Genomic DNA, 27,791 nt, shown 5'->3' with positions numbered 1-27,791 from the left:
TGTTTGTCTATTGTTGTGACCTAGATGAAGATCAGACCAAATGTTATGACAAGATTTATCCAGAAATCCAGGTATTTCCAAAGGGTTCACATCCTTGTTCTTGCCACTGTAAAACACAGGAAAATCTAGTTTTTGATTGCACTTGGCCTATAAGGGCAAATGTACGCATGCAAGGGACTTACCTTATTAGTGGTTCTGAAATGGTGTCTGTCTGTAGATAGACAACCAATCAGCTAGAGAAAGATTAATCTTATAGGAACAGCAGATTCAGCGCCATCGATAAAGTGTAAACACATCAAATCAAATTCAACACATTTTATTTGATTTCTAGAGCTACGGTTAATGGGAATGAGTGGGAATACTGAAACGTAAGGTCATATTCCAATGCTATAAAGAGGACAAAACAAAGATATTGGTATAAAATACTTTAATAAATAAATGGATTGTTCTAAGAACAAACACAAATTCCACTAACAAACCAAGATGCAACTGCTCTTTTGTACAAAATAATTACAATGTTCTGCACATTCAGCCCATGCTCTGGGGCTAGTGGGATTATGCTGACTGGATATTGGTAATGATTTGAATTCCTTTATCATCAAAACATTTGAAAGACAGTTCTTGTCAGAGAATAACAATATTAAACTGTAAAGAACAACAAAAATCCTTTTCACTACCGCCACTGAGGTAATGCTCAATGGGTTCTCTTCCTGTCTTAGTGCAGAAACAGGATATAGTACAAACACTGGACAACAACCACAACATCAACAACAACAATAAAACTTGTTCCCTTCATTAGACCAGTATTGAAAGCAGAAATCCAATGCACCACTGCAGGGCTTGGTAACTGAGTACTGCTGAAAAGCAGCAGTGTATCCATCAGGCTCCATCCCAGACAACAATTAAACCACAGGATTGATCTGATAATGGCCTTGAATTGAATTGTAGTTACTCCTGATTCCGACCTAAATCACGATGATGAAAGCCTGCTAGCACTGTTTCTGTATCAGATCAACTTAACCCCTCCATGCACTGGTACACCCCTGCAATATAATAGGACATTCTAATGTTCACATACAGTAGCATAGTGAATGGGACATGGTGAGCCAGCATTCATTAGGGAAACTCCCAACAGATAGCTCCTCCTAAAGCAGCAGACGAGGACAAGCCTAGAACTAGAACTAACAGCTCTGCTTACTCACAATTTTAAGTGTTGTAACAAAATAAAATCATAAAGCAAAACAAACAAGCACTTATAATAATTTGTTTCTGTCAATGGGACCCTTGATATTGTCCATAATATCTGTATAAAACCAGCCCTGTGTCAACGGACACTAACAAAACGGAATGACATCATAAAAAAACAAACAAAACAATCTTATTCTTTAGAATAACTCTAATAAAAAGGGTCACTTAAGTTACTAAATTCAAATATACACAGCCATTTTTATATTTACATATATACATTGTTCAAAGAAACACCTTTATGGTGATATGAAGAGGTGCGAAAGGACATATTTTCCCTTTATATGACTTAAGTTCTGGATAAATGTTTTGAATGAGATGAAATGATAAAAGGGCTGAAGGCACTTTCTACCAAGCAAATAATAAAGCATCTCGGCTTGCAGGAAGTGGTAGAGTAAAATGCATGTTAAAGGGATATACTGTACATAAAATCTTTAGAAGCATTGACAAAATATGTTTATGCTTATAAACTAATGCTGACGTCAGGTGTTATATACTGCTTATAGCTTTCAAAGGGTCTTATATATAACATTGTACATCATTTTACATATACAAATGACATTATTATACCAAGAGAACAAAGAAAAGGCCCACGGTGCGGGTTAAGGCAGATATGGACTAAATGCACTAGTAGTAATGTAGTAGTACAACAACAGCTGCCATTCAACGGCTCTCCATAGTCCTCCAATGGCAGGGCTCACGCCAAAGTCACATAATACACAAACTGCTCAGTGACATGCGGTGAAAAGAAGAGCTCTCCTTTAAAGGGAGCGACAGTTTGTAAACAAAACAAAAGAAAACAAAAAAAAAAGCTTTCCTTTTTCCTATTTTGAACAGTGTGATTTAAACTGAAATTCGGGTCTTTTTTTGTTGCTGAAATGTTCATTTGCAATGCTTTTAGTAGATAAGGAGCCTCCCTGTTGCAGACAAAGAATGTAAAATGAAATGTAAAACGTGTCTGAAATCTTCACTATTGGTGTTTGTGTTTTTCTATTAGATGGAGACATTGTCTTTAGTTTGAGAGGTCTCACCTCTAGGCTGTGCTCATACATAATGGTCTTTGACGTCTTCACTGACGTTGGCAGCGTTGAGGTTTTTACACCGGTTGTCTTTCGGGCTGTACGCTGTCCGGTGGGGGGGTTTGACAGGGGCACTATGCGTCGTACAGATCACTCCCCCTTTGCCCATCACTTTGTCCTGCGCTCCTGCCAAGGAGCACTTTTGGGTGGAGAACTTGTCTAGCTCCATCCCCCCCCTCCTCAGCTCCTCCTCCTCTCCGTCCTCCTCCTCGTCTCCCTCAGCCCCGTCACACGTTCGGTCTGGAGGGTTCATGAGTTTCTTACATTCGTGCTGAATGTCTTTGCCTCGGTTGTCTTTGTGCTGTGGCAGGCTGACCCTCAGTGGCTCCAGCTGGTTGTTGACGGTGCTGTCCTCTGCTGCAGACTCTCTCTCACGCTCTTTCTTCCTCTTACGGGTCCACCACACACACACCACGATACAGAAGATCCACAGCACACTGAACACCACGCACAGCACTGGCACCAGGTGGTCTAGAGACAGAAAGTCCATAAAATTATACTTTACTATCATGTATTGTAATGCTACCTAATCAAAGCACAGTATAAGAACATGCAGACAGTGAAACCAAATCTAGTCCGGTCACTTACCCACAGACTGGGGCATGACCTGCGTCTCCACTTTGACCTCCACCACGGCCAGCATGACAGTGCTGTTGTGGCGTTTGGACAGGGCACCGACGATGGCACTGGCAGCCTCCTGGATCTGACCACGGTCTCCATTCTGCTCCTGACCATCCTGATCATATGACTGGAGAGGGAGAAAGGAGGAGAGATGGTAAGTCAACACAGTAGAGCGCCCCCCCCCCCCTCACACTCACACCCAGCGGGTCTAGTTAATTGCCTAATAAGTGGACCAGAGAGTCCAGGGGGAGCAGAGGGAGATTAGCTGGATGCTGTGCACTTCAATTAGGAGGAACAATGGAGAACAAGCAGAGATGTGGCTCCCTGGTGATCCCTGGCTAGCTAGTCAGTCAGTAGCCAGTCAGTCAGCAATACTCCTCTTTCTGTGTAAGCAGAAGCTCATTCATTCACACACACACGCACACACACACACACACGCACACACGCAACTTTCTGATATTTAACAGCCTATGGGCTTCAGGGTGGACTACAGGCCTCTTACTGAGAACTCACAGAACCCGCTGGATGGGACTAATCTGCCAAACCCAGATCCACAATACATTAGGTTGAAATGATGTGACTTCGTGTTGAGTTCACTTCGAGATCAAGACTATTTCATAATGATCTAAGAAAGCACAACTAACATTTGACTGTAAGCCTGACAGGGTCTAAGGAGTTTCATTATTGAACTCAGTACAAAGCTACCAGGACGTCAGACGCACCACTCCTTTTCCTGTACGTCCCCAAACATGACTACATCACAAGAAAAGGCCTAATCCCCTCCATTAAGGGCTTAGTGCCCTGTAGCGTCTGATTTCCCCTGTGTCTGACTGGAGAGCAGAGCCTGGGTGGCCACGCCAGTCCCAGAGAGAGGGAGAAAGTAAGAGAGGGAGGGAGAGAGAGAGGGAGGTATTTCATATACACGGCCTATGAGAAGCGAGAGAGGAGCGACTGCACAGTAACAGTAAGGTGGACCAAAGTAAAGCTAAATGGCATCCAGATGTTCAGGCAAAGGACGATGCGCTTCAAAAGGCACCACTTTTACAAGTCTACCCTGGATCCCATTTACAATGACCAATTAGGTGTGTGATTTAATAAAGTGAAAGAAAGAACCTAAAGGGGTGTGGTCCTCGGGGATAACTGAAAGAGATGGGAGAGAGACTATTCTTGCAGGCGACCGTGGGAGGTGAGGAGGAGGTAAGAGGGGATCATTGGCAGATGGCAACAGCTCAGAGACTGAAGGTGGGGGGCTGAGGTGGGATAGGGGTGGTGGGGGATGTCAGGCACTCACCATGGCAACCTCCACGGCGTCACTGTTGGAGTAGGACAGGTCACAGAGAATGAGGAGTGTGCAATCTTTAGCCAGGGTCTGGGCGATGGGAAGGTACCTCAGCTCCGAGCAGATGTTCTCCACAGTGGTGCCCTTTGATTAGCAAACACACACACAAAGAATGATAAGAGATAACCATTAGCATTTTCGGCTGAAGTGACTGCCAGCTCCTAGCTAATTCCATTCACCTGAATTCTCGGGTAAAAGTTTGGGGAAGGTGTTGTCGGAGATTCAAGTCTAGTAAAAAAACATCTGTAACTGATTTCTTGTGTTTTTTAAATGAAATCTCTGATCAAATGTCAGTCAGGGGATGATGACCTGTACCCACCTGTGGAACTTTGTCTCTGTTAAAGATGAGTGTGATGCGGGCACAGCTGTTGTCAAGGTAACCACTGTTGGGTTCACACTGGGTGTGGAGGGGCGGAGGGGGGTCGGGGGTGGAACACACGCCCCACTGGTGGCAGGGCTTGGCGAAGCAGGTGAGGAATTGGTGTTCCACACATTCCTGTCCTCTAGGACACAGGGCACTACTGTCTGGACCGGCACCATCTCTCTGCAGCAGGCAGGGCCGTCGGCCACACCGTACCTGTAGACACAGACAGAGTTCACGGAGGCAGCTCACACACACACACCGTCACTATGTGTAATAAAAGCAAGTCTCACCTTAGAACAGCGCACAATGCCATTGACACACTGGCAGGTATTACACTCCTCCTCCCATCGACTGCCGTGAGGAAACTGCAGGCCGGAGTAACGACAGGCCTTCCCGATCCCTATCACTGCAGAGAGGAGAGAGAGGAGCAGGTTTAGGACTAAGGCAACATCAGGCTCAGTCCTTAGAAACTCTTCCTACCACGCGTGAGGTCAAAGGAAGAAGGTTCCCCCACTACATGGATACAGTAATAAAGGTGTTCTCTCTACACGCTTAGAAAAAAGGGATCCAAAAGGGTTCATCGGCTATCACCATAGGAGAACCCTTTTTGGTTCCAGGTAAAACCCTTTTTGGTTCCAGGTAGAACCCTCTGTGGAAAGCGTTCTACTTGGAATCAAAAAGGGTTCTTCAAAGGGTTCTCCTACGGGGACAGCCGAATAACCCTTTTCGGTTCAAGACAGCACGTTTTTTATCTAAGAGTGTATAGCTGCAGTGTACTCACACTCTTGGCAGTGAGGCCCAGCCCGGCCCAAGGGACACACACAGAGGAAGCTGTTTATCTCATCCACACAGGTAGAACCATAGGCACAGGGCGATGACTGGCACTCATCTATGTCTGATGGGGAAACAAGAGGACATTACTATACACATATCTCTAGTCTACTGCAAGGCACCTAGCTAGAATATCATCACAACAGGGCTTATTGGTTCTCATGTCTGGCATCCCCACGTGAAAAATAGACCTTCTCTGAAAAGGGGGAAAGGAAAGAGGATTGTCCCTGAGAATGTAAGACTGAACTGACCTGTTTGCAGAATACAGCTGACCTCTCCTCACAAGAGAGGTCGGAGGTTAAGACAGGCTTCCTAAAGGCTTCCTAATCTGTCCCTCACAAACAATCAGCTCAAACTCCCCCGTCCCCTTTCACCCCTGACCCCTCCAATCTGACCCCCCACACCCCTCTGGTTCCCAGGGACTCACTGATCCGGCAGTCTGGTCCGGCGAATCCCGGGGCACACTCACAGCGGAACCAGTTCACGCCATCCACACAGACACCACCGTTATAGCTGCAGGGAGGAAACAGAGCCACACATCAATACGTCAGCCTATCCCATAGGAAACACTGGCACAGGTGCAGCAGCATACACAAGCCTGAAGGCTCAGACTACAAAGAGAATACATTCACATTCTCAGGTCTAGATCCCAACAGCAGAATCCCAAGGCAAGGGACTAGAGACTGTGGTCTCTAAAGCTGATCCCTTATCAATGTTCAGACTTCATATGTAAATCCCAAACTGACCCCATACCGTGCTCGCCCTATACCCCCTGCTACCCAGCCCCCCTCTCCTGCCTACACTGCCCCATGCTCAGGGGTCAGCGGTGAAGAATAGGGAGAGGGGCGTCTCTTTCCACCCCACTGCCCCCCTGTGCTAATCCCCCTGTCAGTCATTGTGGTGGCGGGAGCCTTTGTCCACTCAGCCCCTCTGATCCACGGGACCATGGAATACCCAGCTGTCAGGCCCTGCAGTGTTCTGTAGAGGAGTCAGGGATACACACACTTCCCCTTTCACACACACACCTTCACAGAACAAACTTTAATGGGAAATCTCTGAGCATTAAATTAGATTTGTGAGATGAGCGGTGTGTGGGAGTCATGTGTTCCTGTTTTAAAACCAGAACATTGAGGGAATATGATCTTATATGGGTGTGTGTGCTACTGGACAGGGAATGGGGTAAGAAGGCTGGGTCTCATCACTTGTAATAGAACCAGTACAGGAGCCAAGCGGTTTAAAAGACTTTTACAAGTATTTCAATTCAATTTACCAGGGTTGAGGATTGCAGTCATTTGCATCTGTGAAAAAAAGGGGATAACACAGAATTAAAATCAGTGTGTTAGTTTATGATTATAACCTGGATAGAGTTCAGTATATGGTGCCTTACTGTGAGCACATGTGGGCCCCTCCCAGCCATCCTTGCAGATGCAGGTGTAGGCATCACCCCCTCCGACACAGGTCCCTCCATTCTCACACGGGTTAGAGTCACACGTACTGTTCTTGGCTGACAAAATAAATAAAGCATGATGAGTTTAGAACCTATATTCACAAAATGTATTAGCAATAGGAATCCTATGGAGCATATGGACCAGAGAAGTCTATTGAACTTTTCCTTGTACGACATAGGCAGAACCGTGCAATAATGGTTTCTCACCTGTGTTACAGGTGCTTCCCACCCACCCTGAGAGACAGGTACAGCGGAAGGTGTCCCCGTGGTCGAAGCATGTCCCTCCATTACTGCAGGTACTGGAATCACACTGGCTCTCACGTGAGTGGCAGGTCTTGCCTTTCCAGTTGTCCTGGCACTGACAGTAGAAGTGGTTGAGCAGGTTCACACAGCGACCTCCGTTCTTACAGGGGTTCCTACTGCACTCATTCACATCTGAAACACCACCACCAGGAATCAGTTAGAGAAACACACACCATGGAGAGGTACATTAAAACCACCCAGGGACACATACACACACACACACTCAAACTTACCCATGTCACACAGCGTGCCCTCCCAGCCGTCAGGGCAAAAGCACTTGAAAGAGCTGATCCCGTCAATGCAGGTTCCTCCATTCTTACAGGGAGGCGGCACACAGTCGTTTATGTCTGTGGGGGAGGAGAGACATATGAAAGAGAATGTGGAGGATGAGGAAGACGATGATGATACTTATACAGTAAGGACCAGGATGTTCAGTCTTATGGTATGATGACGGTGATGATGATGAAGTGTGATGATGATGGTGTGTGTCTGCTCACTCTCGTGACAGTATGTTCCAGTGAAGCCCGGTTCACAGGAACAGGTGAAGTTCCCAGCAGGCTGGCTGATGCAGCGTCCGTGTGGGCCGCACACATTGGACGAGATGTGCCACACCCCTTCCTGTGTGCCATTGGTGGCCACGGCGACAGTACAACTGTCAATCACTGGGATCAAAACAGAAGGAACGACAAGAGACTGTTGGTGAGATGGGCCTGAGAGGATTGGGTTGAAATGAGTGTTGGTCTAGAGGTCAACCGGAGGACTGAGCAGCTTAAGAGCAGGTTTCAGTTTAAGTTAGACAAGAGAACTGCCTGGTTAGCACTTTTACAAGGGGTTGAGTTATTGGAATTGAGATGACAACAATAGGTTTATAGATTGGTTTGTACCTTCACAGGGATTTGTCTTACAGTGGTCCTTGAGCTCAGAGCAGGTCTTGCCCTCAAAGTCGTCAGTGCAGGCACAGTAGAAGTCATCCATCAGACTGTGACACTGGGCCTGGTTCTGGCACGGGTTAGGGCTGCACGGGTTGCTCTGCACCTATGGATGGGCCGCCGGAAGAAAGGGTGGATGAATGGATAGACAGATGTATAAATACATAATGGTGGTGTATAAAAGAGAAGATCTGACCTGTCAAAGGTCTGGGAAGGACTGTAGCTCACCTCACAGGTGGTGCCAGTGTACCCATGTGGGCACTCGCACATGAAGCTGTCCAGCAGGGTGTGACACCTGCCCCCGTTCCTACATGGGCCGCTGGCACAGCTGTTCCTCTGGATGTCACAATGCCGGCCCACAAACCCCGGTGAGCAGGCACACACGTAGCCTCTCTGCCCCTCCTGTACGAAGCGTGAGAAAAACACATGTCACTCAGTGGCTTTCATACCCATGATGTCAACCATAGATATACTATGAATGGAGGGCATCAAACACGGTGGCTAGATTGCCTTATTAAATACAGATTCCTACCTTGCAAGTCGCTCCATTCTGACACTGTCCATGGCAGCTGTTGACATCTGCAGAGGTGAAAAGAGAGAAGTTACAAATACAGTACAACAGATAGGACAGGGGAACATGCAGGGGTAGCATGCATGTGACACACAAACAAAACATAGAATGTGCAACTTGGTTAATGCTTCAAAGAAACTATCAAGATGCAGGAAGACGTGATGCTGTTGGTTAAAGTGCATGCAGTGAAAGCCAGTGAGGTTGACAAAAACCTTCAAAGATATCTACAGGATGTGCTTCTCATAGCCATGTAAAAACACAATCCATGGGTCTAGATAAGCATTGTAGGCCATAATAAAGCAGAAAGCCTGAGATAGGAACAGGACAGTAGGCCAGTGGCCCAAGTAGGTGACAGAGCTAACTGCAGTCAAAGGGGACTGAGGCACATGATTGATTGATACTGACTGATGTCACAGTTCTGGCCGGCCCATCCTCGAAAGCAGGCACAGTGATATCCACCAATCAAGTTTTTGCAAGAGTAAGCATTGAGGCAAGGCTTCCCCATACACTCATTAACGTCTGCGGAGTGAAGAGAGAGAGATGAGAGAGAGAGAGAGAGAGAGACAGAGAGAGAGTGAGTGAGAAAGAGAGACAGAGTGAGAGAGAGAGAGAGACAGAGAGCGAGTGAAAGAGACAGAGAGAGAGTGAGAGAGAGACAGAGAGAGAGTGAGAGAGAGTCAGAGAGAGAGAGAGAGTCAGAGAGAGAGAGAGAGAGTGAGAAAGAGAGAGAGAGTGAGAGAGAGAGAGAGTGAGAGAGAGCGAGACAGAGACAGAGAAAGGAAAGAGATAGACCTAAGAGCCAGCATCCAAGCCCCACCACCCAGCAGATCTCTATAGTACAAGCCCCACCACCCAGCAGATCTCTATAGTACAAGGCTACACCTGCCTTTAGAGAACTTTCTCAACTCGGTTACATTTGATTGCATTTTTTGCCATCCATTTAGCTGTCTCTGCCTCCTACTCTGACCATTTATTTGAGTTCCCTACACTATTTCTGAATGGACCTATTCTCTGACATCCAGAGCTCTCCCAGTGGTCAGTTCACAAGGCAATGGTCACTAACACTCTCTCCCTGGACTGACCAGAACACAACTGCTTTCCCTCAGAAGTGAGGAGCACCTGTTGGGCTGCGGACACCTGACACCCCTCTCTCAGGTACCACTCGCTCACTGAAAGGGGAACCGCCTGCGCACTGAAAATAATGGACCGCGTAACACAAGACCCGGAGCTTGTGTTCCTCCCTCAGCGTGTTTACAGGTTCTAAAGTGTTTCCTCTCCACGTAGCTAAACAGTGGTGGGGTGAGGCTCTGCTCTTGGTGGAGACTAGAGTACATACCCCTTTTACCCCAGTCTGTAGCCAAAGATAACCCCCTGTCAGGCTATATCCGTCCCGAAGTCTAGCTGTTGCCAGGCTAGGTGTTATTTCTAGCTTTACTCAAGTCACCTGGCTCGGGTTACACATAATGTCCAGCTTTCTACATGGACATGCATACACCAATTTCAAATTAGTATCCACGCCATAGTACTAGTACAGGCTCAACAGGGTGAGAGACACAAACAACCAGATACTAGACGAGCACAGATTCCTGGCATACGATGGAACAAGGCATTATCGCTAACATTTCAAGTCAAGATTCAAAAACACATCACAACATATCACAATCACTTCAACTCAAACATGTCATTGCATTTAGCATGCAAACTGTCTCAAATGATGCTCCCCAGGACATAATCTTCTCCACATTTGGACATGCTTTGCTCCCCCCCCCCCACCCACCATCACCTCTCCATTCCAGGCTTACCTATCTGGCAGGTCTTCCCAGCCCACTGTGGGAGGCAGAGGCACTCAAATCCGTTCTCCATGTCGATGCAGGTCCCACCCTGAGCACAGGGGTTGGATGCACACTCGTCCGTGTCTGGAACACACACACAATGATGTTAAGGCTCAGCTTTGTAAAAACATGGGGGCACACACACACTTTGGGAGGGGCAAGATCGTGACTCACTCACCTTTAGCGCAGGTGGGCCCTGCCCAGCCTGCAGGACAGTGACACTCAAACCCAGACGGTACCTCGTGGCAGGTGCCCCCGTTGGCACAGGGGTTAGACACACAGGCGTGTTCCGCTGGACATAAGTGGACAGACAGGTGAAGAGAGATGTGTCAAAGTGACAGATGACATGGATAGCACAAATACAACAAAATATACAAGCAAACTATCAACCCTAGGACATTGGCACTGACATAATTGGATGTGTCATCTTTGGCCAGTTGTTTGAGGAGTAATGACTGACTCACCTATCTCACAGTTTTTGCCTGAGTAGCCGTCAGGACAGGCACAGTTGTACTCATCTGGCTCCGTGTTCATACACGTTCCTCCGTTCTTACACGGCTTGTTCGTCCCACAGTAGTTCAGATCTGGAGAGAATCATACAGGAAGGATTACATGTACACTGTAATGGTCTCATAGGAACACATCTAAAGGGTTAAGATGGTAAAGGATATGCTTCAGACTGAATACATTGTTATAACAAGACTTCAAAAGGCCGGACATGGAGGCATACAGATGCCGTATCTTAATTTGTTCATCCTGTTGTTGCAGGAAACTGTTGTGTATTCAAGTTTTTAAAGGGCTTCTAAAGTTTGTAATTTCCACTTTAAAATGTCAGACTTGATTTGCGCTAATGAAAAACGTATCAAACCCTAACATTTCCTGCTGCTGTGGGATTATTTTCCTGCTGTAGCAAACTGGCTCAAATTAAGATCCTACCTCTGTACTGTTACACATTGCTAAATGTCGTCTCTCCATCCCCCTCTCCATTCTCCTCTCTATCCTCCTCTCCATATTGTAACTCTGTAAGTGATATCCTGTTTCTAGCAGTCAATCTCAACTGACCTCTGTTGACCACCTGCTGCTGAGGGGCTCTCAGAGGTGACCTTGTGCTCTGTGACACTACAGTGAGGTCAGGGGTCACTGTAGAGGATGTGTTAAAAGTACAGTGCCTTGCGAAAGTATTCGGCCCCCTTGAACTTTGCGACCTTTTGCCACATTTCAGGCTTCAAACATAAAGATATAAAACTGTATTTTTTTGTGAAGAATCAACAACAAGTGGGACACAATCATGAAGTGGAACGACATTTATTGGATATTTCAAACTTGTTTAACAAATCAAAAACTGAAAAATTGGGCATGCAAAATTATTCAGCCCCCTTAAGTTAATACTTTGTAGCGCCACCTTTTGCTGCGATTACAGCTGTAAGTCGCTTGGGGTATGTCTCTATCAGTTTTGCACATCGAGAGACTGAATTTTTTTCCCATTCCTCCTTGCAAAACAGCTCGAGCTCAGTGAGGTTGGATGGAGAGCATTTGTGAACAGCAGTTTTCAGTTCTTTCCACAGATTCTCGATTGGATTCAGGTCTGGACTTTGACTTGACCATTCTAACACCTGGATATGTTTATTTTTGAACCATTCCATTGTAGATTTTGCTTTATGTTTTGGATCATTGTCTTGTTGGAAGACAAATCTCCGTCCCAGTCTCAGGTCTTTTGCAGACTCCATCAGGTTTTCTTCCAGAATGGTCCTGTATTTGGCTCCATCCATCTTCCCATCAATTTTAACCATCTTCCCTGTCCCTGCTGAAGAAAAGCAGGCCCAAACCATGATGCTGCCACCACCATGTTTGACAGTGGGGATGGTGTGTTCAGGGTGATGAGCTGTGTTGCTTTTACGCCAAACATAACGCTTTGCATTGTTGCCAAAAAGTTCAATTTTGGTTTCATCTGACCAGAGCACCTTCTTCCACATGTTTGGTGTGTCTCCCAGGTGGCTTGTGGCAAACTTTAAACTACACTTTTTATGGATATCTTTAAGAAATGGCTTTCTTCTTGCCACTCTTCCATAAAGGCCAGATTTGTGCAATATACGACTGATTGTTGTCCTATGGACAGAGTCTCCCACCTCAGCTGTAGATCTCTGCAGTTCATCCAGAGTGATCATGGGCCTCTTGGCTGCATCTCTGATCAGTCTTCTCCTTGTATGAGCTGAAAGTTTAGAGGGACGGCCAGGTCTTGGTAGATTTGCAGTGGTCTGATACTCCTTCCATTTCAATATTATCGCTTGCACAGTGCTCCTTGGGATGTTTAAAGCTTGGGAAATCTTTTTGTATCCAAATCCGGCTTTAAACTTCTTCACAACAGTATCTCGGACCTGCCTGGTGTGTTCCTTGTTCTTCATGATGCTCTCTGCGCTTTTAACGGACCTCTGAGACTATCACAGTGCAGGTGCATTTATACGGAGACTTGATTACACACAGGTGGATTGTATTTATCATCATTAGTCATTTAGGTCAACATTGGATCATTCAGAGATCCTCACTGAACTTCTGGAGAGAGTTTGCTGCACTGAAAGTAAAGGGGCTGAATAATTTTGCACGCCCAATTTTTCCGTTTTTGATTTGTTAAAAAACTTTGAAATATCCAATAAATGTCGTTCCACTTCATGATTGTGTCCCACTTGTTGTTGATTCTTCACAAAAAAATACAGTTTTATATCTTTATGTTTGAAGCCTGAAATGTGGCAAAAGGTCGCAAAGTTCAAGGGGGCCGAATACTTTCGCAAGGCACTGTACGGTGGGACAGGTCTGCCCTGTCTTCTTACCTTTTTCACACAGCAGGCCTCCCCAGTTCTTCTCACAGGTGCACTGCCAGGGCTTGACGCAGGTCCCGTGGACACAGCCTGGGTATGGCAGGCAGTTGTCACAGAATGGACCCTGCCACCCGTACGTACACCTGCAAGACAGATTAGAGACACCATTAGACATTAGGAACGGACGACCGATTGTCTGGTCTTAATATGTATGATGTGCATATTTTGTGCAAAACATGGAAGGAGTCAAAGACGCACGGATGTCATCAGGACAGTCACTGTGACACTGGGCCTTGCTACATCTTGAAAAATTCATTAGTCCCATTAATAGATGGTTCATAATTGAACCAAGACTCATAGGACAAGGCCTTCTGCAATACATCAACCACATGACAAACCTGTTCATGTAAATCTCAAGGTAATCCCCATCAGGAGCCAGACATTGTGTCTTCATCTAGGTGACCAGTGACACCCCTTCCCTTCTGAGGCTCCTAATCTTAGACAGAGGGCCAGGGACGGGGACGGAGCCTCCTGAGACAGACAGCATTGCAAGCTAGCGGTGGCGGACGGTGAAGGGTTAGCTAATCTGTTGGTTTATGGCAGCACTCTGTTATTCCAAGGCCAGCGGTAACCTTGCCCCACCTGTCCTGTCACTTCTCTCCCTGGGCTATTTTAAGACCACTCTCCTGCAAATGGACACCAACCAAACCCTACACTACTAGTTGAAATGCTGTGCTGGAGGGAGTGAATGTACTGCTGGGTGCTGTGTGCTAACATGTTCTGTAGTATACGGCACTGCAGTCACACAAGACGTGGTGCAGTACTACTTTGTGTTGTAGTCTACTACTGTACATGTGTAAAAGTACTGAAGTGTGCAGTGGTGTGCTACTGTATGTTAGTGTGCTGAGGTTAGTGTATACAGTAGCTATATAACAGGGGTGGGTAACCACTTCGGCTCGAGGGCCATATTGGGATTTCAAAATTCAGTGGAGGGCCGCACATCATTTTTCTGGACCGATTTGTTTGTCAAAAGCAAATTGCGCGACAGAAAAGGGGCAGTTATTGAAAACGTACAGGACCATTATCATTTCTGCATAGTTTTAGACGTTCTAGAGTGGCCTGGAGTTTTTTTCTCTCCCAAAATAAGCAGCAGTAGCAGTAGCAGCATTGAGAGGCCATGGTCACAGTGGGAGCAGGGAGAGACCATGGTGGCCACAAGGCTAGGGTGGCATTACCATTACCAAACAACCACCTTACCACAGACCCATCAATGAAGGGCTCTTAGCTCAGCCACAGTTAAAATCTTTGTTCCACTCCTCCTGCCATTTTCAATGAGAAATGCTTTCTTTTATGAGAACTAAATCAAACCGGTCTCTTACTCACAGCTATCCCCACTGAACAGATCTATAGGTGTTGTAGAGTACTCACATCAGAGAGATACACAAGAAGGTGGTCATACAAGAGGATTTGAAATGGAATACTTGGTTGGTGCAGCCGTGCAGACTAACATGTACGTGACTAAGGCTGCTGGATTGAGTCCACACTCCCATGTGGGGTGTGCCAGCCAAAACACGCCCAGGATAGGAAGAGGGGATTGGGGCTGCAGACATGGGCAGAGGGGCCCTGACACACCGATGGAGGAGGGGAGGAAATGCTGTGTGAAAAACAGGCTGCCACTAGAGCTACAGACCAGGTCTGGGACAGGAAGGAGAACAATAGCTCCTGGATCAGACTGGGGGAGGGGGGGGGTAAAACACTGTATGTTCCATAGCGAGGTGGGACAGGGAGGGGAGGGGGGAATGTGGGGGTCAAGCTCTGGTATGCGATCAATCCTGTGTCATCATTATCATCCTCATTGAACTCAAAAAGAGATCCTGCCCATTATCCAGCCAATACATCCAAATCTCTGTCAAAGGGATGTCAATGGACACAGTGGTACAGAGAATGAAGCTACAGCCAGACTCACGTGCATTCTCCTGGGGCACTGCAGACTCCTTGCAGCAGGTTGCAGCCCTGCTTGCAGATAGCTGTGAAACATTGACAAAAGGATTCACACATTTACTCCTAATATCATTAGAGGGATATCTAAGCATTAGTTTCACTGTGTGTATTTTGACTTGCACATGGATTGTATCAGGCTGCTCCCCTACTCACCAGTTGTACAGTAAGTCCCCATCCAGCCCTCCATACATCCTCTATTCCCAAACTGGTCACACACGTAGTGGCCATGCCAGTCATTACGTGGCCGGCACAGCTTGTTGCACTTGCTGCCATAGTAGTTCTCGTCACAGCGCACGCGGATGCTGTACTCAAAGCTGGCTGTAAGACCGTTGTATTGGATAGTCTGTCTGTCATCTCCAGGGTTGATCCTTTCTTTACGGACACTTCGCTCAATCAACAGATCCTCACCTGCATGAACAAACAAAAACCAAGAGATTTGATCATCATTCTTTAATGGACGCTTGACAACATGCATGCAACTTAATAGTCAAAAAAGGGAATTCCAGCTAGCCCCTTATTCAATGTTAGGACCTGTATGCCTCAGTACAAGTCCTAGTAGTGTCTAGAAGCAGGAGAGAAACTAATCTGAGAGAACACTGTTGTTTATCTGCTGCTGAAGATCAGAGGGTGACCCGAGGTCAAACACCACTGTTTCCAAGAGCATGAAAGAAAAAAGAAGGAAAATAAACACAAATAGAGGGTGTAGGGCCAGAGCTGCGGGAGCTTGATAACCAAATGCTTTTAAAAGTTTTCCTGCTTGTGAAATGTGTTTTGTCCGTCTCCCTCCCTCTCTCAGGAAATCCAGCTCTGACTCCTCCGGAGCCAGGACGGAAATAATACGAGACGGGAACAGACGAGGAAGGGCGACATAGGAAAGGGCCTTTCGTTTCTTTCTCAAGAAACAGAAACACTATGACCCAACTGGCTTGGCTTCTACAGCCACATCCACAGCCCAGGACTGGGCACTGAAGAGGGGGCAAACAACAGGTACTCACCCCTAGATGGATAGTGTGCTGATATTGGACAGGTAGTCAGGACTCTAAGGAATTATAGTCCTCTTCATTAGATGGATTATGTATATCTTCAGTTATGCAGATATTACTATTGTATTATCTCTTTCTATCTTACTTACTACACAGGCTAGCCATGCCAGGCTAGCCATGCGTACTTCCAAAGTTAACTCATGATAAAGAAGTTAAAAAACACTGACAATTATTTAAATTGTCACTTGCGGTCCTGATTTTCTCAATTTTACTGAGAGTTAACACACTGGCACAGATTATCAGTCACTCTCCCACCTGAAAACTCAAGCACTCACTCTGCTCATTTCCAGCAATTAGATATAAAAATACAGACCAATCATGGGCTCTGTCAGCGGAGAAGGAGACACTCAGAGAGAGGCCGCTGTTACTAGGGAGAGCAGGCAGAAGGGGTGTGTGTGTGGTGACTACAACACGGGCTTACACAAACAATGAGGGGGCTTCAACACAGTTGACCAAGTCAAGAGCGACATAATTGTCTGTTTTCAAACAGCCAAGATCATTTAGTCGTGCGTGACTAGTGGCATGGTCGTCTTAAGCCGATGTCTGTTGTCAGGCTGTTTTCAGCATGCTAAACTTAGATATGGACACATCATTAGTAGTCAAGTAACATTAGCTCACTCATTAACTGATTAACAAGATACTCCTCAAGACAACCTTTTCTAAACTTCATTTACCAGTAGTCCTGATAGCAGCCCACTGATCATCTTCGATTTATCCATCCCCTCTATCGTTCTCTGATGGTCTTAAACTGTGTGTTAAGAAACACTAACACTAATAGCCATGCCACCACCTAATAAAGAAACAACAGGCAGCCTGTCTGTTTAGTGTTTAAACACAGAGCCAGTTGCTGGGGCTCCCTGGAGGATAAACAGCACTAACCTAGACTATTTTTCCTGAGCCCTATCCAACTCACTGCCCTATTCAGCCCACTGCCCTATCCAACCCACTGCCCCCAATGCCCTATCCAACCCAATGCCCTATCCAACCCACTGCCCTATTTAGCCCACTGCCCTATCGACTAGCCCCAAATTGACCCGTCCTCTGTTAATTTAATGTATGAGGTGGTGAGAACGTTGTGATCTTGTTATCTGTGTCAGCCAATTGCAACTCAATAAAATGTATAGCTGAAACTGGTTCCAGCCATTCACCTCAAGTGCGCCTGCTGCTGAGGAGAGAGAGAGCGAGTGAAAGGAACCTTGGCCTTTGGCTACTGTTGATTGCAAAGATGGAGGCCTTTTTCATTGAAGTAAAATGAAATTTAGAGGAGAAAGTGTACAGTGAAGAGAAGCAGACAAGTGGAATGTCCTCCGTGGGTGGACAAAGACGAGAAGAATGTTGGTGGCCAAATGGACTTGTGTGTAACTCACTATTCAGGTTTGATGCAATTTTCTAACTTTATTTATTTAACGTAATTTAATGCAGCAATTTTTTTAAACTTTTATTTAACTAGGCAAGTCAGTTAAGAACAAATTCTTTTTTACAATGACTGCCTACCCCGGCCAAACCCAGACGACGCTGGGCCAAATGTGAGCCGCCCTATGGGATTCCCGATCACAGTGCCTTAGAACGCTGCGCCACTCGGGAGCAATACAACAACCTGTTCGTATTTTCACCGTAAACAATGACTTGACTTACTTTTCATATTACCCTAGCAAAGCTAAGAAACGTTTGTGAAGGTTTGGTGTGGCATGTCTATTATTAGGCTTAGCTCCTGCAGCCCTATGAAGGCAGTGTGCGCCGGCGCTCCAACCATCTCCAACAGTTTAACTTGGTGAGGAAGAATGTTTTAGGTGTACCAGAGTTACTCCTTTAATCTACCTGTATAATAGTAGGCTAACTGAAAAGGATGAAGAAATGCATGTTGGTGTCAGGAACATAGCTCCATTATAGCTCCATCTTCCTCTCGGTCTCTCTCGGGCTTCTCTTCCCTTAGATGTATTTTTTAAATATTCATAGCATACGCCTAGGCCTATAGTCATGCAATGCCCTGATGCATTTAGTGTTCAAATCTCTGACAGCTGATCCGTGAGGTGGACAATTCTTTTTTTAGGAAATTAAAAAACAATAGGCTATACCGTTTTTAATATGCTATTTATTGAAGCACAATGAAACGTTTGTTTTATCATTTGTTAAAGGCATTTTTTAAGGACACCTCAGTAATTGTGGATCATCTGGCCAATACCACTTGTTTATTGATGTCGCTGGCAGCGCCCCAGTTGGGGGTTTCTTTCTCTCGCTCACCTCTCAGATCTGAATGGGTCTCTGGGATCAGAACCAGCATGGGTCTGTGTGGGTCTGTTTTTCCACAGGGCTTTTCAGAACAGGTCCACTGGTTCTATTGGGAACGGGTCTCTGTTTATTTATTTATATCGGGGCAGTGGGGAAAGCTTTTTGGACCCTTGAAGACCTCTAGTCCAGAGGCGCCCTATAACAGGCTGCCTGTCATTGTGTCCAGGCTAATTTAGCAGCAGTAGGGCTGTCAGAGTGTCAAGGCTGCCTGTCAGTGTCCAGGCTGCGATAATGAAGTGGTGTGCAGTAGCACAGCAGCTGCTGGGACGGTAATTAGCAGACAGACATCAGTGGAAAGAAAAAAAGAGCTGTGGTCCATAATTAATGGCTTAACGAGGTGATGTGCTCACAGGTTTTATATAGAGACATGGAGCACAAACAGTCCCTCAAGCCAGCTGGGTGGGAACTAGCCTGGCAATATGAACGGCCAGCCTGCAGCATAGGAATGCACCACATCCCAGACAATGGCAGTGTAGATCAACAGATTAAACATGTGTTATAAATCCTTGTGACTTATAGAGACAAAGGTTTGATGCGCTCTCTTACCACCACTAAAAGTGAGCGGAGTTGAAAATGGAGGGATTACAGCTGACAGACTGACCTGACATAGTGCACATGCATGTTGAAGGGTCAAACACTGAGACAGAGAGGTGAGCTGGTTGTTGTGTTGGTCTGTTTGCTGTGGTTGGTCTATGGCGGCTCAAATTGACAGTCCATTTCAATCTAGAGCTTGGGCTTTGCATCGGGGACTTTTCTTCCTCTGGTGCTGCTATGAAGCTGCTTTGTGTGAAGATGCATTGTTCCTGTGAATATCTAGAGCTGACTCTCAAGGCTAAGTTAAGCAGCAATGAAAACACAAAGTGTGTTGTAGAAATTTGGATTGTTGTGTATCTCATGTTTACTGGCTGGAAAAACACAAAGGCCTTGTCAGGTTACGTAAGCCATTGATCTCACCTCTACGCTCTTTGGTCCTTGAAAAGTCATGGAAGTTATGGTTTAGAAATTCTACTGCTTCTGTGATTTATTTTCTGATCCGTTTTTATGAGAGATTTAAGAGCTTTCGTTTGTTTCACACCGTTTCAATTGAAGGGTTTTGCGCTAGTTTGTTGGTTGCGCTAGTTTGTTGGTTGCGCTAGTTTGTTGGTGGCGCTTGTTTTGGTAAAACCATGTGCGGTTACTATGAGCAAGACAACATTGAATGTTTGTTCAACTTGGTTTTCCATACAAAGTGTTCCATTACAAAGTGAACCCGCTTTTTGGTCGCTTTCGCGTTCTAAAACATGATACATTAACCCCTCAATAACTCTTCAACATCGGAAATGGTGAGACTAACTTAGCTACCAAATGGACAGACTTCATCAGTGTACTAGTTTAAAAGATGGTTATTCATTATTAGCCTGGTTCTGTTTGAAATGCAGGCACATTATGGAACACATGCCAGGTCATTCATTATTATGTCAAAAAAAAACATATAAATAATTGGTGCCACCAACTGAAAAGGTATGTAGCCCCAGTGCCACCAGTGGAAAAAGTTAGTGTGGAACCCTTATCACTTCTAAATACGTCCCTCACCCCTAACCTAATGACTTATTTTCATGGGAGACACTGAGGCCTGGCCGGCTCTCCTTACATGTGGTAGTAAATACCTGGAAAGCTGAAGCCTACTGTACTTACCACTGCTGCTGTGTGTACCATTGTCCCAGTCCCACGCTTCCACGATCAGAGTGTAGGAAACCTGGAAGGGAAACACACAGGGGACCATCAAGGGGTTATTAGAGTTCATACTCCCCACACACTGACACAAACAGACGCACAGACAGACACGGACACATGCAAATTGCTACAGAATGTGGACTGCATTGCATAAGGAACACATGATGATGATGATGATAACGCACACACACAGTTTGTGAGTAAATGTGGATACTGCTGGTGGGAAAATAACTCTGGTTCCCACACTGATGTCACTGATTAGCTGGATATCAGCCTAAGGTTAGTTAACAAGTGCAACTACTGTGGGGATAAACATCTACTTTGAACCACCGACAGGCACCGAACATATTCCAAATTAACACAGGTGATTAGGCTGTTGGCTCAAGACTCGCTGCTGTACTTATTGTACAGTGATATCATTTCCTTGAAAGGTACACACATACTAACACAATACAAAATCTAACAGCAGCTGGCTTACTCCAACTGAAACTCCTGGGGAGTTATTTGGGTATCAGTACAGCAGAGCCAGAAAGGAGTTGGCTTTCTGTCAAGTGACTGGGGCCAGTCCAGCAGATGTGAGTTCCCATGCCCCAAGTCCAGGTTGGAGAGGTAAATTATACACATGTCAGATTAGACAGAAGGGGGGAGGGGAGCTGTAGACTGTGGTCTGTAATTTTCCAGAGAAACCTTTTATGACGTCATCCTCAAAAACACCTAGCACAGCCACAACTAGCGAAAACAAAGCTGACCTAAGCTCACCAAAAATCTCCTCGGACTTAAAATGAGAACATTCAAATAGGTGAAAAAGGAGCCAAACATTTCTATCATTTGGATTCTTGGGATGCTCAAAGCTGTTGGAGGAAACCTTCCACAAATATGACTTCTAAGAATGCTAAACTGCTGAGTATGTGGAAGGCAGAGGAGTCTCGTTCCAGTCCTTCATCTCCCGCCCCCCAGAAGTGACTTATGACACAGTCCCCCTTCATCACTTCTAGTCTCTTTACCCTGTCTGTCACTGTCATCTGCAGTCATCTAACTAGTATGGCCCATCGCTCAAGATTCAGTCAGTCACAGAGATATAGAGAGGATGAGGAGGCACATTCTGACCACAGGCATGTGTCTTTCACACTGCCACAGAGTACTCAAAGGTCAAGACCTGAGCCACCGAGAACTGCTCATCACCAGAGTCGGTGATGTAATACTCAGTCTACAATACATTGTTATACTCCATCTACCGCCATCAGAGCTAAATGAAATCACACAATGAGTGTTCTTCATGAAAAGCACAGTGGAGGGTGTGACACAAAGAGAGGCTGCCTCCGTGCCCCTCTGCTGTCCTCCCCTGCCTCCCTAGTCTCCGCACTTCCACTGGCCCAGCCAGGCTCCAATAACTCTCGCAGGGAAACAAGGCTTGGCTGTGAATGACAAAATCAGACTACCGTCTCCCATCCCCTTCCCTGTCAGTCAAATATGACTGGCCATGATTTATGAGACTGGAGAACCCAAATGTGTCATCTTTGATAATAAGTCATAATAATAACAGTGTAATATCTTAATCAATCTTTCTTTAATCAATCTGAAATGTCACAATGACTGACTTCCAGACAGAATCCTCTCTGGGCTCTGACTCACTGATGGGCTCCCTGTGTGCATATGTCCTTGAGGAGAGGCTGGAGGCTGGGAGAGACTGGAGCAGAGGGTGGGGCTGTGGGGTGTCTGTCTGACTGTAGTGTAACCTGATGGACCAGGCAGGGGCAGCAGACGTAGCTCTAGATACTTGACACCTCCCAGCCAATTTATAGGAGTCAGAGGGATACGAGTTTTCATTAGCCCACTCCTCACTGCCTTCACTTGTTCAATTAATAAATGACTGTCCCCCTTCCAATCGCCTGTGTCCTAACACACTGCAAATACATAGGCACTGCTTTAACTAGGGGTCACCTACACAAAAATGACTCAACATTCTATTTTAACACTAATCGCTATAGGGTTTCACAGAATGTTGTCCGACACCATCGTAACACCCAATTTACAACTTCAGTAGAATTGAGATGAGAGGGGGAAAAACAGCAACACCTGTCATCTCACACCTGTTAGGAGGATATTGAAATGAATAAAACATGTAGAACTCAGTAGGGTACAGTGAGGCTGGCTAATTTAGCACGTTATTAACAGAGAAGCCGCACTCTAAGGAAGGCCTCTCCTAACCAACAGCCTCCAACTGATACTCATACACAGGCTACTCATGCCGCAATCAAATCAAAACGAATCTAATCAAGCCTTTTATAGCATGGGCGTCCATTAAAGACCAAAATGACCCAGTTAGAGTTTCAACAGCTTGGCTGAGAAAAATGATTTCTCAGGGTCTCCTTCAGTCACATTAGAAAATAGCTTTCCACATTGTACAGTAAGACTTAGGTTATCTTTCACAATTTATTAACAGGAAAACATATTTTTTTAATGTAACTTATTTTTGTTATCCTCGAGTGATTAACACAGATATCTTTTAAATTTAACATGTCAGATTATTCTGACACCAAGATAACAAACATTGAGAACTTTTGGAGAATAGCACCATGCTCAAACTCCACATAGAGTATATGAACCAAGTAGCGAGTGGCCATGATGATATCCTGATGAAGACTAAGCCTGACATACCCTCTTTCTCTGTGACACACACTACCTGTATTAGAACTGCCGCTTATCTCCACAGAGCAGTATTGTTGTTTGTTTCCCCAGGACCTTGTAATGGTCACCAATGAAGCCATAAGTCAGCGTCCTCTGCCGACAGCCTCTCACTTCAAACAGGATACCCAACACCAGAGTGAGGCGTTGAACACGAGATATGTCACAGGCCTACTTCGGAGCGCAACACAAGAGAGGCCTTATGTAAACGCTCTCCAATCCACTCCTGACATTTTGCCCGGTGCGGCTGCCATCTTCTCTCTCTCCATCTCTCCACTTGTTTTTTATAAATAACACAATACATGCAGACAAAAGTGGAGGTATAAACTCATTGTTTGGCCTGAAAGACTCTGTGACAAAGGGGAAGCCTGCTTTTCTCCCAAGGGCTTGGAAAACTGATATTTCATGTTGGGAAAACCCAACTTATTCAGCACAGCAGTGGAAACTCAGCTAGGGCATTAGTTTTAGACCCGAATCACTGGGAATCACTGCATGTAGGCCTATGCTCGCATGTCAATCATAGGACTGAACATTTATTAATGTATGCTGGACTGGCAAACTGAGGCTCTCACGCAATTAGCACACACACGCACAAAAAAACGGCCTGAGGACGACTGTTGGATGATAAATTGGAGATAAATCCAGAATGTACCGGGGTTCCCTCACTTCCCTAAAACAACAAGGATTGAGTAACAAGGCTACTAACTGAGACAGAGGCTCCTGATGTTGTAATCGTTGAGAAACCCTAATGTGGATGAACCCTCACCCCCTTCACCCCAGAGGAGGGAGCAGTGTTACAACACCCTTCCTGAGTTCCTAACCATTTCACTATCAAAAATACAACCTGAAAACAAATTGCCATAATGTTTGACCACCAAGGTATGAGACAGAGATGCATACAAAAGCCATACAATGACATTACAGTGGGCAGCTGCTGATGTCAAGTATTGGGAGAGAGAGCTGCGGTGTGTAGAGTGAGGTCTCAGTTAATGATATACATAAAGCCTAGGATTTAATTAGCCCTGAACACAAAGCAGTGGAGGGAGGGAGGGAGGGAGGGAGGGAGGGAGGGAGGGAGGGAGGGAGGGAGGGAGGGAGGGAGGGAGGGAGGGAGGGAGGGAGGGAGGGAGGGAGGGAGGGAGGGAGGGAGGGAGGGAGGCTTTGCTGTAGTCCTCCTGGCCTGGTGGGCTGGCTGGCTCCAGCTGAGCTCCACTAACCATGTGAACGGGTACTGGAGGCAAGTGGAAATGAAAGTAACTGGCTGTGTAATAACATGCTAAGCATCAGCACCAGTATCAAGAAACCAGAGACGTTATGCTTATGCACCGGAGTTATGCACCACTGTACAACATGGTAGTTAACCAGACAGAAGGGAAAAGGTAATCCTTGTGTCTAAGCCGAAGTTCTACCTCTGTAGCACCCAAGCACAGCCTGATGAAAGGTGACAGAGTTTTTACAGTGAAAGAATAAATATGGCCAGGGAGAGAGGGGTAGAGAAACAGCCCCTCATCCATTTGATTTACTCCCATAGGGGTGATGGGAGGACAGATTGCCTCTCAATATACCACACATCGAAGAATAAGGAGGAGCAAATTAAGTGACTCTGAAGAGCCGGGTGGGTCCTAAAAATACCTCTCCCTTGTGACAGAATCCTCACAGAGGGAAGAGAAGAGGCAGCTTCTCTCTTTACAAGCATCCATCCCTCCCTCACTCCATTTCATGAGAAAGATGTCACTAAAGACCCAAACAGCCTGAGGGGTTAACCATGAAGAAGAAATTATCATTGAGTGACAGAACAAAAGCTTTTTCTCTTTAATTCATGTCAGGAGCTAGTGGCCCAGATATTCTGACCAACCGGTGATGCCATTATAGTCTACAAGGCATGCCTTGATAACTCTATTAGGGTTATCAGTCAACAGAATAGGCCTGGCAGTATGCTGTACATGCTGTTTACTACAAATGTCTGTCATTTGCTTTGAAAGTAAACTGGGAAGCTATTATTTTTCATGTAAAAATACGTGTGGAAAGAGGGGGGACACTCAAACTATTAGGGGTCTCCTAGCATCTGACAGAAAGCCTCAAACCAAATGCAGCTGTCATGTAGTGTTGGGAGTATGAGGTTGCTGCTGTGCCCTACTGGTGGTCTCAAAACACCCCCACTGCAGTAACCAAAGTCACCTCCTCAGCAACACAGGAAATAGTACCTGGCAAGCTCAGCACACCCTGGTGGTTTTAGGACCAACATTAAATGTGCACAACACTTGAATGGTTATGACATGCTACTACAGTTACAGTAGTTAATGGGAGAGAACATTACCTTCTTCTGGACTTTTTAAAACTATTTCGAGGCCAATGTCAGAACATTGATGAGCACATCCACTAATATGCCCTTGACTAGCCAATCACAACAATAGAAAACCTAAAAGGATTCTCTCAGCTCCACAATCTTCTCTTTTGTCCTGTGTACATAGAGGATAATACTGACCCGCTGAGTAGAGAGACAATGACCAAATAATGGCAGACCAGTGAACCTGAGAGGCCAGAAGTAAAGGCATCCCCAAGCCTAGATGGATAGGGATCTTCTGGGATTTTCGCTTGTTTGAGTAGTGGTGACACCGATATCCACTCCCTATGTCACACAGAACTTAGTGGTAATTGTATCTGCCAAGGGCCCCAGGTTACTACTTCCATCTTTCCCCCCCGCTGACAGCTGACCATGAGGACTGATGAATGGATAGGTCACACAGCCAACCAAACATACAACAATCCTCACATTTCCAAAATGAGCAAAGACATTTTGTTTATGAGGAGAGGAATTTGTTCAACATCACTTTGATGCATTGCGAGTGTCCCTGTCTGTGCTGGACTGTAGGCCCATCTCTGTTGTGTAGAACCAACCAAAGATATGATTGGCAGATTACTACTAGGTTACTGTGATGATGCACCAATGAATGACTGAAACCACCATGAGCGCAATTGTACTGTGTCGAGCAATTTCGATGTTCAGACCTTAGGAGAAAGGCACGTGTAGCCATTGACTTACAGAACCAAAGCTAAACCAAATGTAATACATGTAATTTGCTACGAGTTAAAAGTGTATGTGTTCATGGCATTCGTGCTGCGTAAAATAAACACAGGTTTATGCACATCATGTGCGCTTTTCTGGAATGCACTAGGCCGAATACCAACTGAGCTCTAACAATGACATTAGACATGATGTAAAGGCCATTCTACCATTACTTTGTACATGATAAAAACATTTAGCACCTTATTACGCACAGACAAGTCTTACACATAGAGGTGGTCTCCAAAGTCGCCAAGTGGACACTGGCAATAAAGATGCCACGCTCACAGACTCATCCGGTTAGGACTCGGCTAGTGACTATATTTGACTACTAATGAGTAAACGAATAATAGCACGCCTTATGCAGTGGATCAACAGCTGTAATAATGAAGTATCGTCAACTTACCGGCCAAGCGAACTGGAATGGGATGACGATCTTTCCACCATCGTTGTTTCGGTTTTGGTTGTTTTTGGCGCTCTTAAATTGAAAACTATTTCCACCGATAACGTTAGTAGATCCAGTTCCATAGATGCACAAGCCCGTGGTCGTGACATCCGTTTGGTATTCCTTTAGACACACTCTGAAGTACGTATCACACTCATCGCTGCTACAGCGGAGATCCTGCGTGTTCCTTTCTCCGTCGCAGCAGTCCCCGTCCGACAACTCACCATTTGCGTTCTGTACCGCAATCAGCTGCAGCTCAAAATAGCCCGAGGACTGGGACACCTATAAATAACATTTGAATAGAAAATAAATACATGAAGCGTGTAAAGTATTTAAGTAATCTACAGTAGGTTAAGCATGTTGCACACTTGAACATTACATTTTTTCTAAATGTAATGTTGTTTCAGGCTGAGTAGGCTATGAACAAAGTGGTTTTAGATCCATTTCTAGTAAGTGAAGAGGTTTTGGGAGATTTGTGTTTTTAATGTATAATTATTTGATATTATTAATGTTGCTTTATACTAGAAATGCATGTTTTTTTTAAATATCACATTTTTACCCATGAAAACTGATTGATAATACCTAGATTATAAATTATAACCCAGGTATGAACACTGTCGATACTTTACACTGATTGCAATGACTCAGGGCAAAAAGAATGCAAAACGAATTCATCCATAAGGACGCTCCAAACTAGAAATTCCAAGATCACATGATTTAACTGTCGAAAACGTAATTTAATTAGGAAGGGAATTCTAAAAATTGAATTTACAAAATGAATAAGACCTCGTTGTCTGCATGAGCCACTCGCCCAACTGCCGATCAATTAATTTGATCTGACAATATTACAATTTTAAAAAGTTCTCACCTCAGTCCACACGGTCAGAAGAACACACACTATTGACAGGCAATTCGAAATCCCCATACAATTCCACATGTCTCTGTTTGATTAGTGTAGGCTAACATTAGGAAAAATGTACTTATTTCATAGAAACTGCCGTTGACCGCCGATGTATCGTCTTCTCCTAGCATGCACGATGTGAAAGCGTGATCTATTCCCTACTATATCTCCGAATGAAGAGTAACATAAGATGGGTACTAGGGACACCCGAGGCAGTGTTCTGCTGGTCCAGACACACGACTTTCCCCCACCGTTCGAATCACTCAACAGCAAGGC

General features: G+C 45.4%; 1 protein-coding gene across 2 annotated transcripts; it reads right to left on the bottom strand.

The window, feature by feature from the left end:
• Positions 1-412: 412 nt before the first annotated feature.
• On the bottom strand, positions 413-27,791 carry LOC139375160 (protein jagged-2-like). Of its 2 annotated transcripts, XM_071116684.1 has the most exons (25): positions 27,483-27,791; positions 26,576-26,896; positions 20,382-20,442; positions 15,529-15,783; positions 15,341-15,401; positions 13,387-13,517; positions 11,026-11,145; positions 10,740-10,853; positions 10,532-10,645; positions 9,135-9,248; positions 8,691-8,737; positions 8,387-8,560; positions 8,114-8,264; positions 7,727-7,891; positions 7,463-7,576; positions 7,134-7,361; positions 6,867-6,983; positions 6,750-6,777; positions 5,907-5,992; positions 5,430-5,543; positions 4,939-5,054; positions 4,604-4,861; positions 4,237-4,368; positions 2,913-3,072; positions 413-2,795 (listed from the first exon to the last, which is right to left on the bottom strand). In XM_071116684.1, the coding sequence occupies exons 1-25, from the start codon at positions 27,549-27,551 to the stop codon at positions 2,290-2,292; spliced, it is 3,756 nt and encodes a 1,251-aa protein (XP_070972785.1). In that variant the 5' UTR covers positions 27,552-27,791; the 3' UTR covers positions 413-2,289. The 2 variants fall into 2 exon arrangements, with proteins under 2 accessions (XP_070972785.1, XP_070972786.1); XM_071116685.1 differs by lacking the exon at positions 9,135-9,248 and having other exon boundaries at positions 27,483-27,786.

This window comes from Oncorhynchus clarkii, chromosome 19 (assembly GCF_045791955.1).
Source record: "Oncorhynchus clarkii lewisi isolate Uvic-CL-2024 chromosome 19, UVic_Ocla_1.0, whole genome shotgun sequence".
Classification (NCBI taxonomy): Eukaryota; Metazoa; Chordata; class Actinopteri; order Salmoniformes; family Salmonidae; genus Oncorhynchus; species Oncorhynchus clarkii.
Note: the sequence above shows the minus strand (reverse complement) of the source record. Positions and strands in the feature narration are given on the sequence as shown.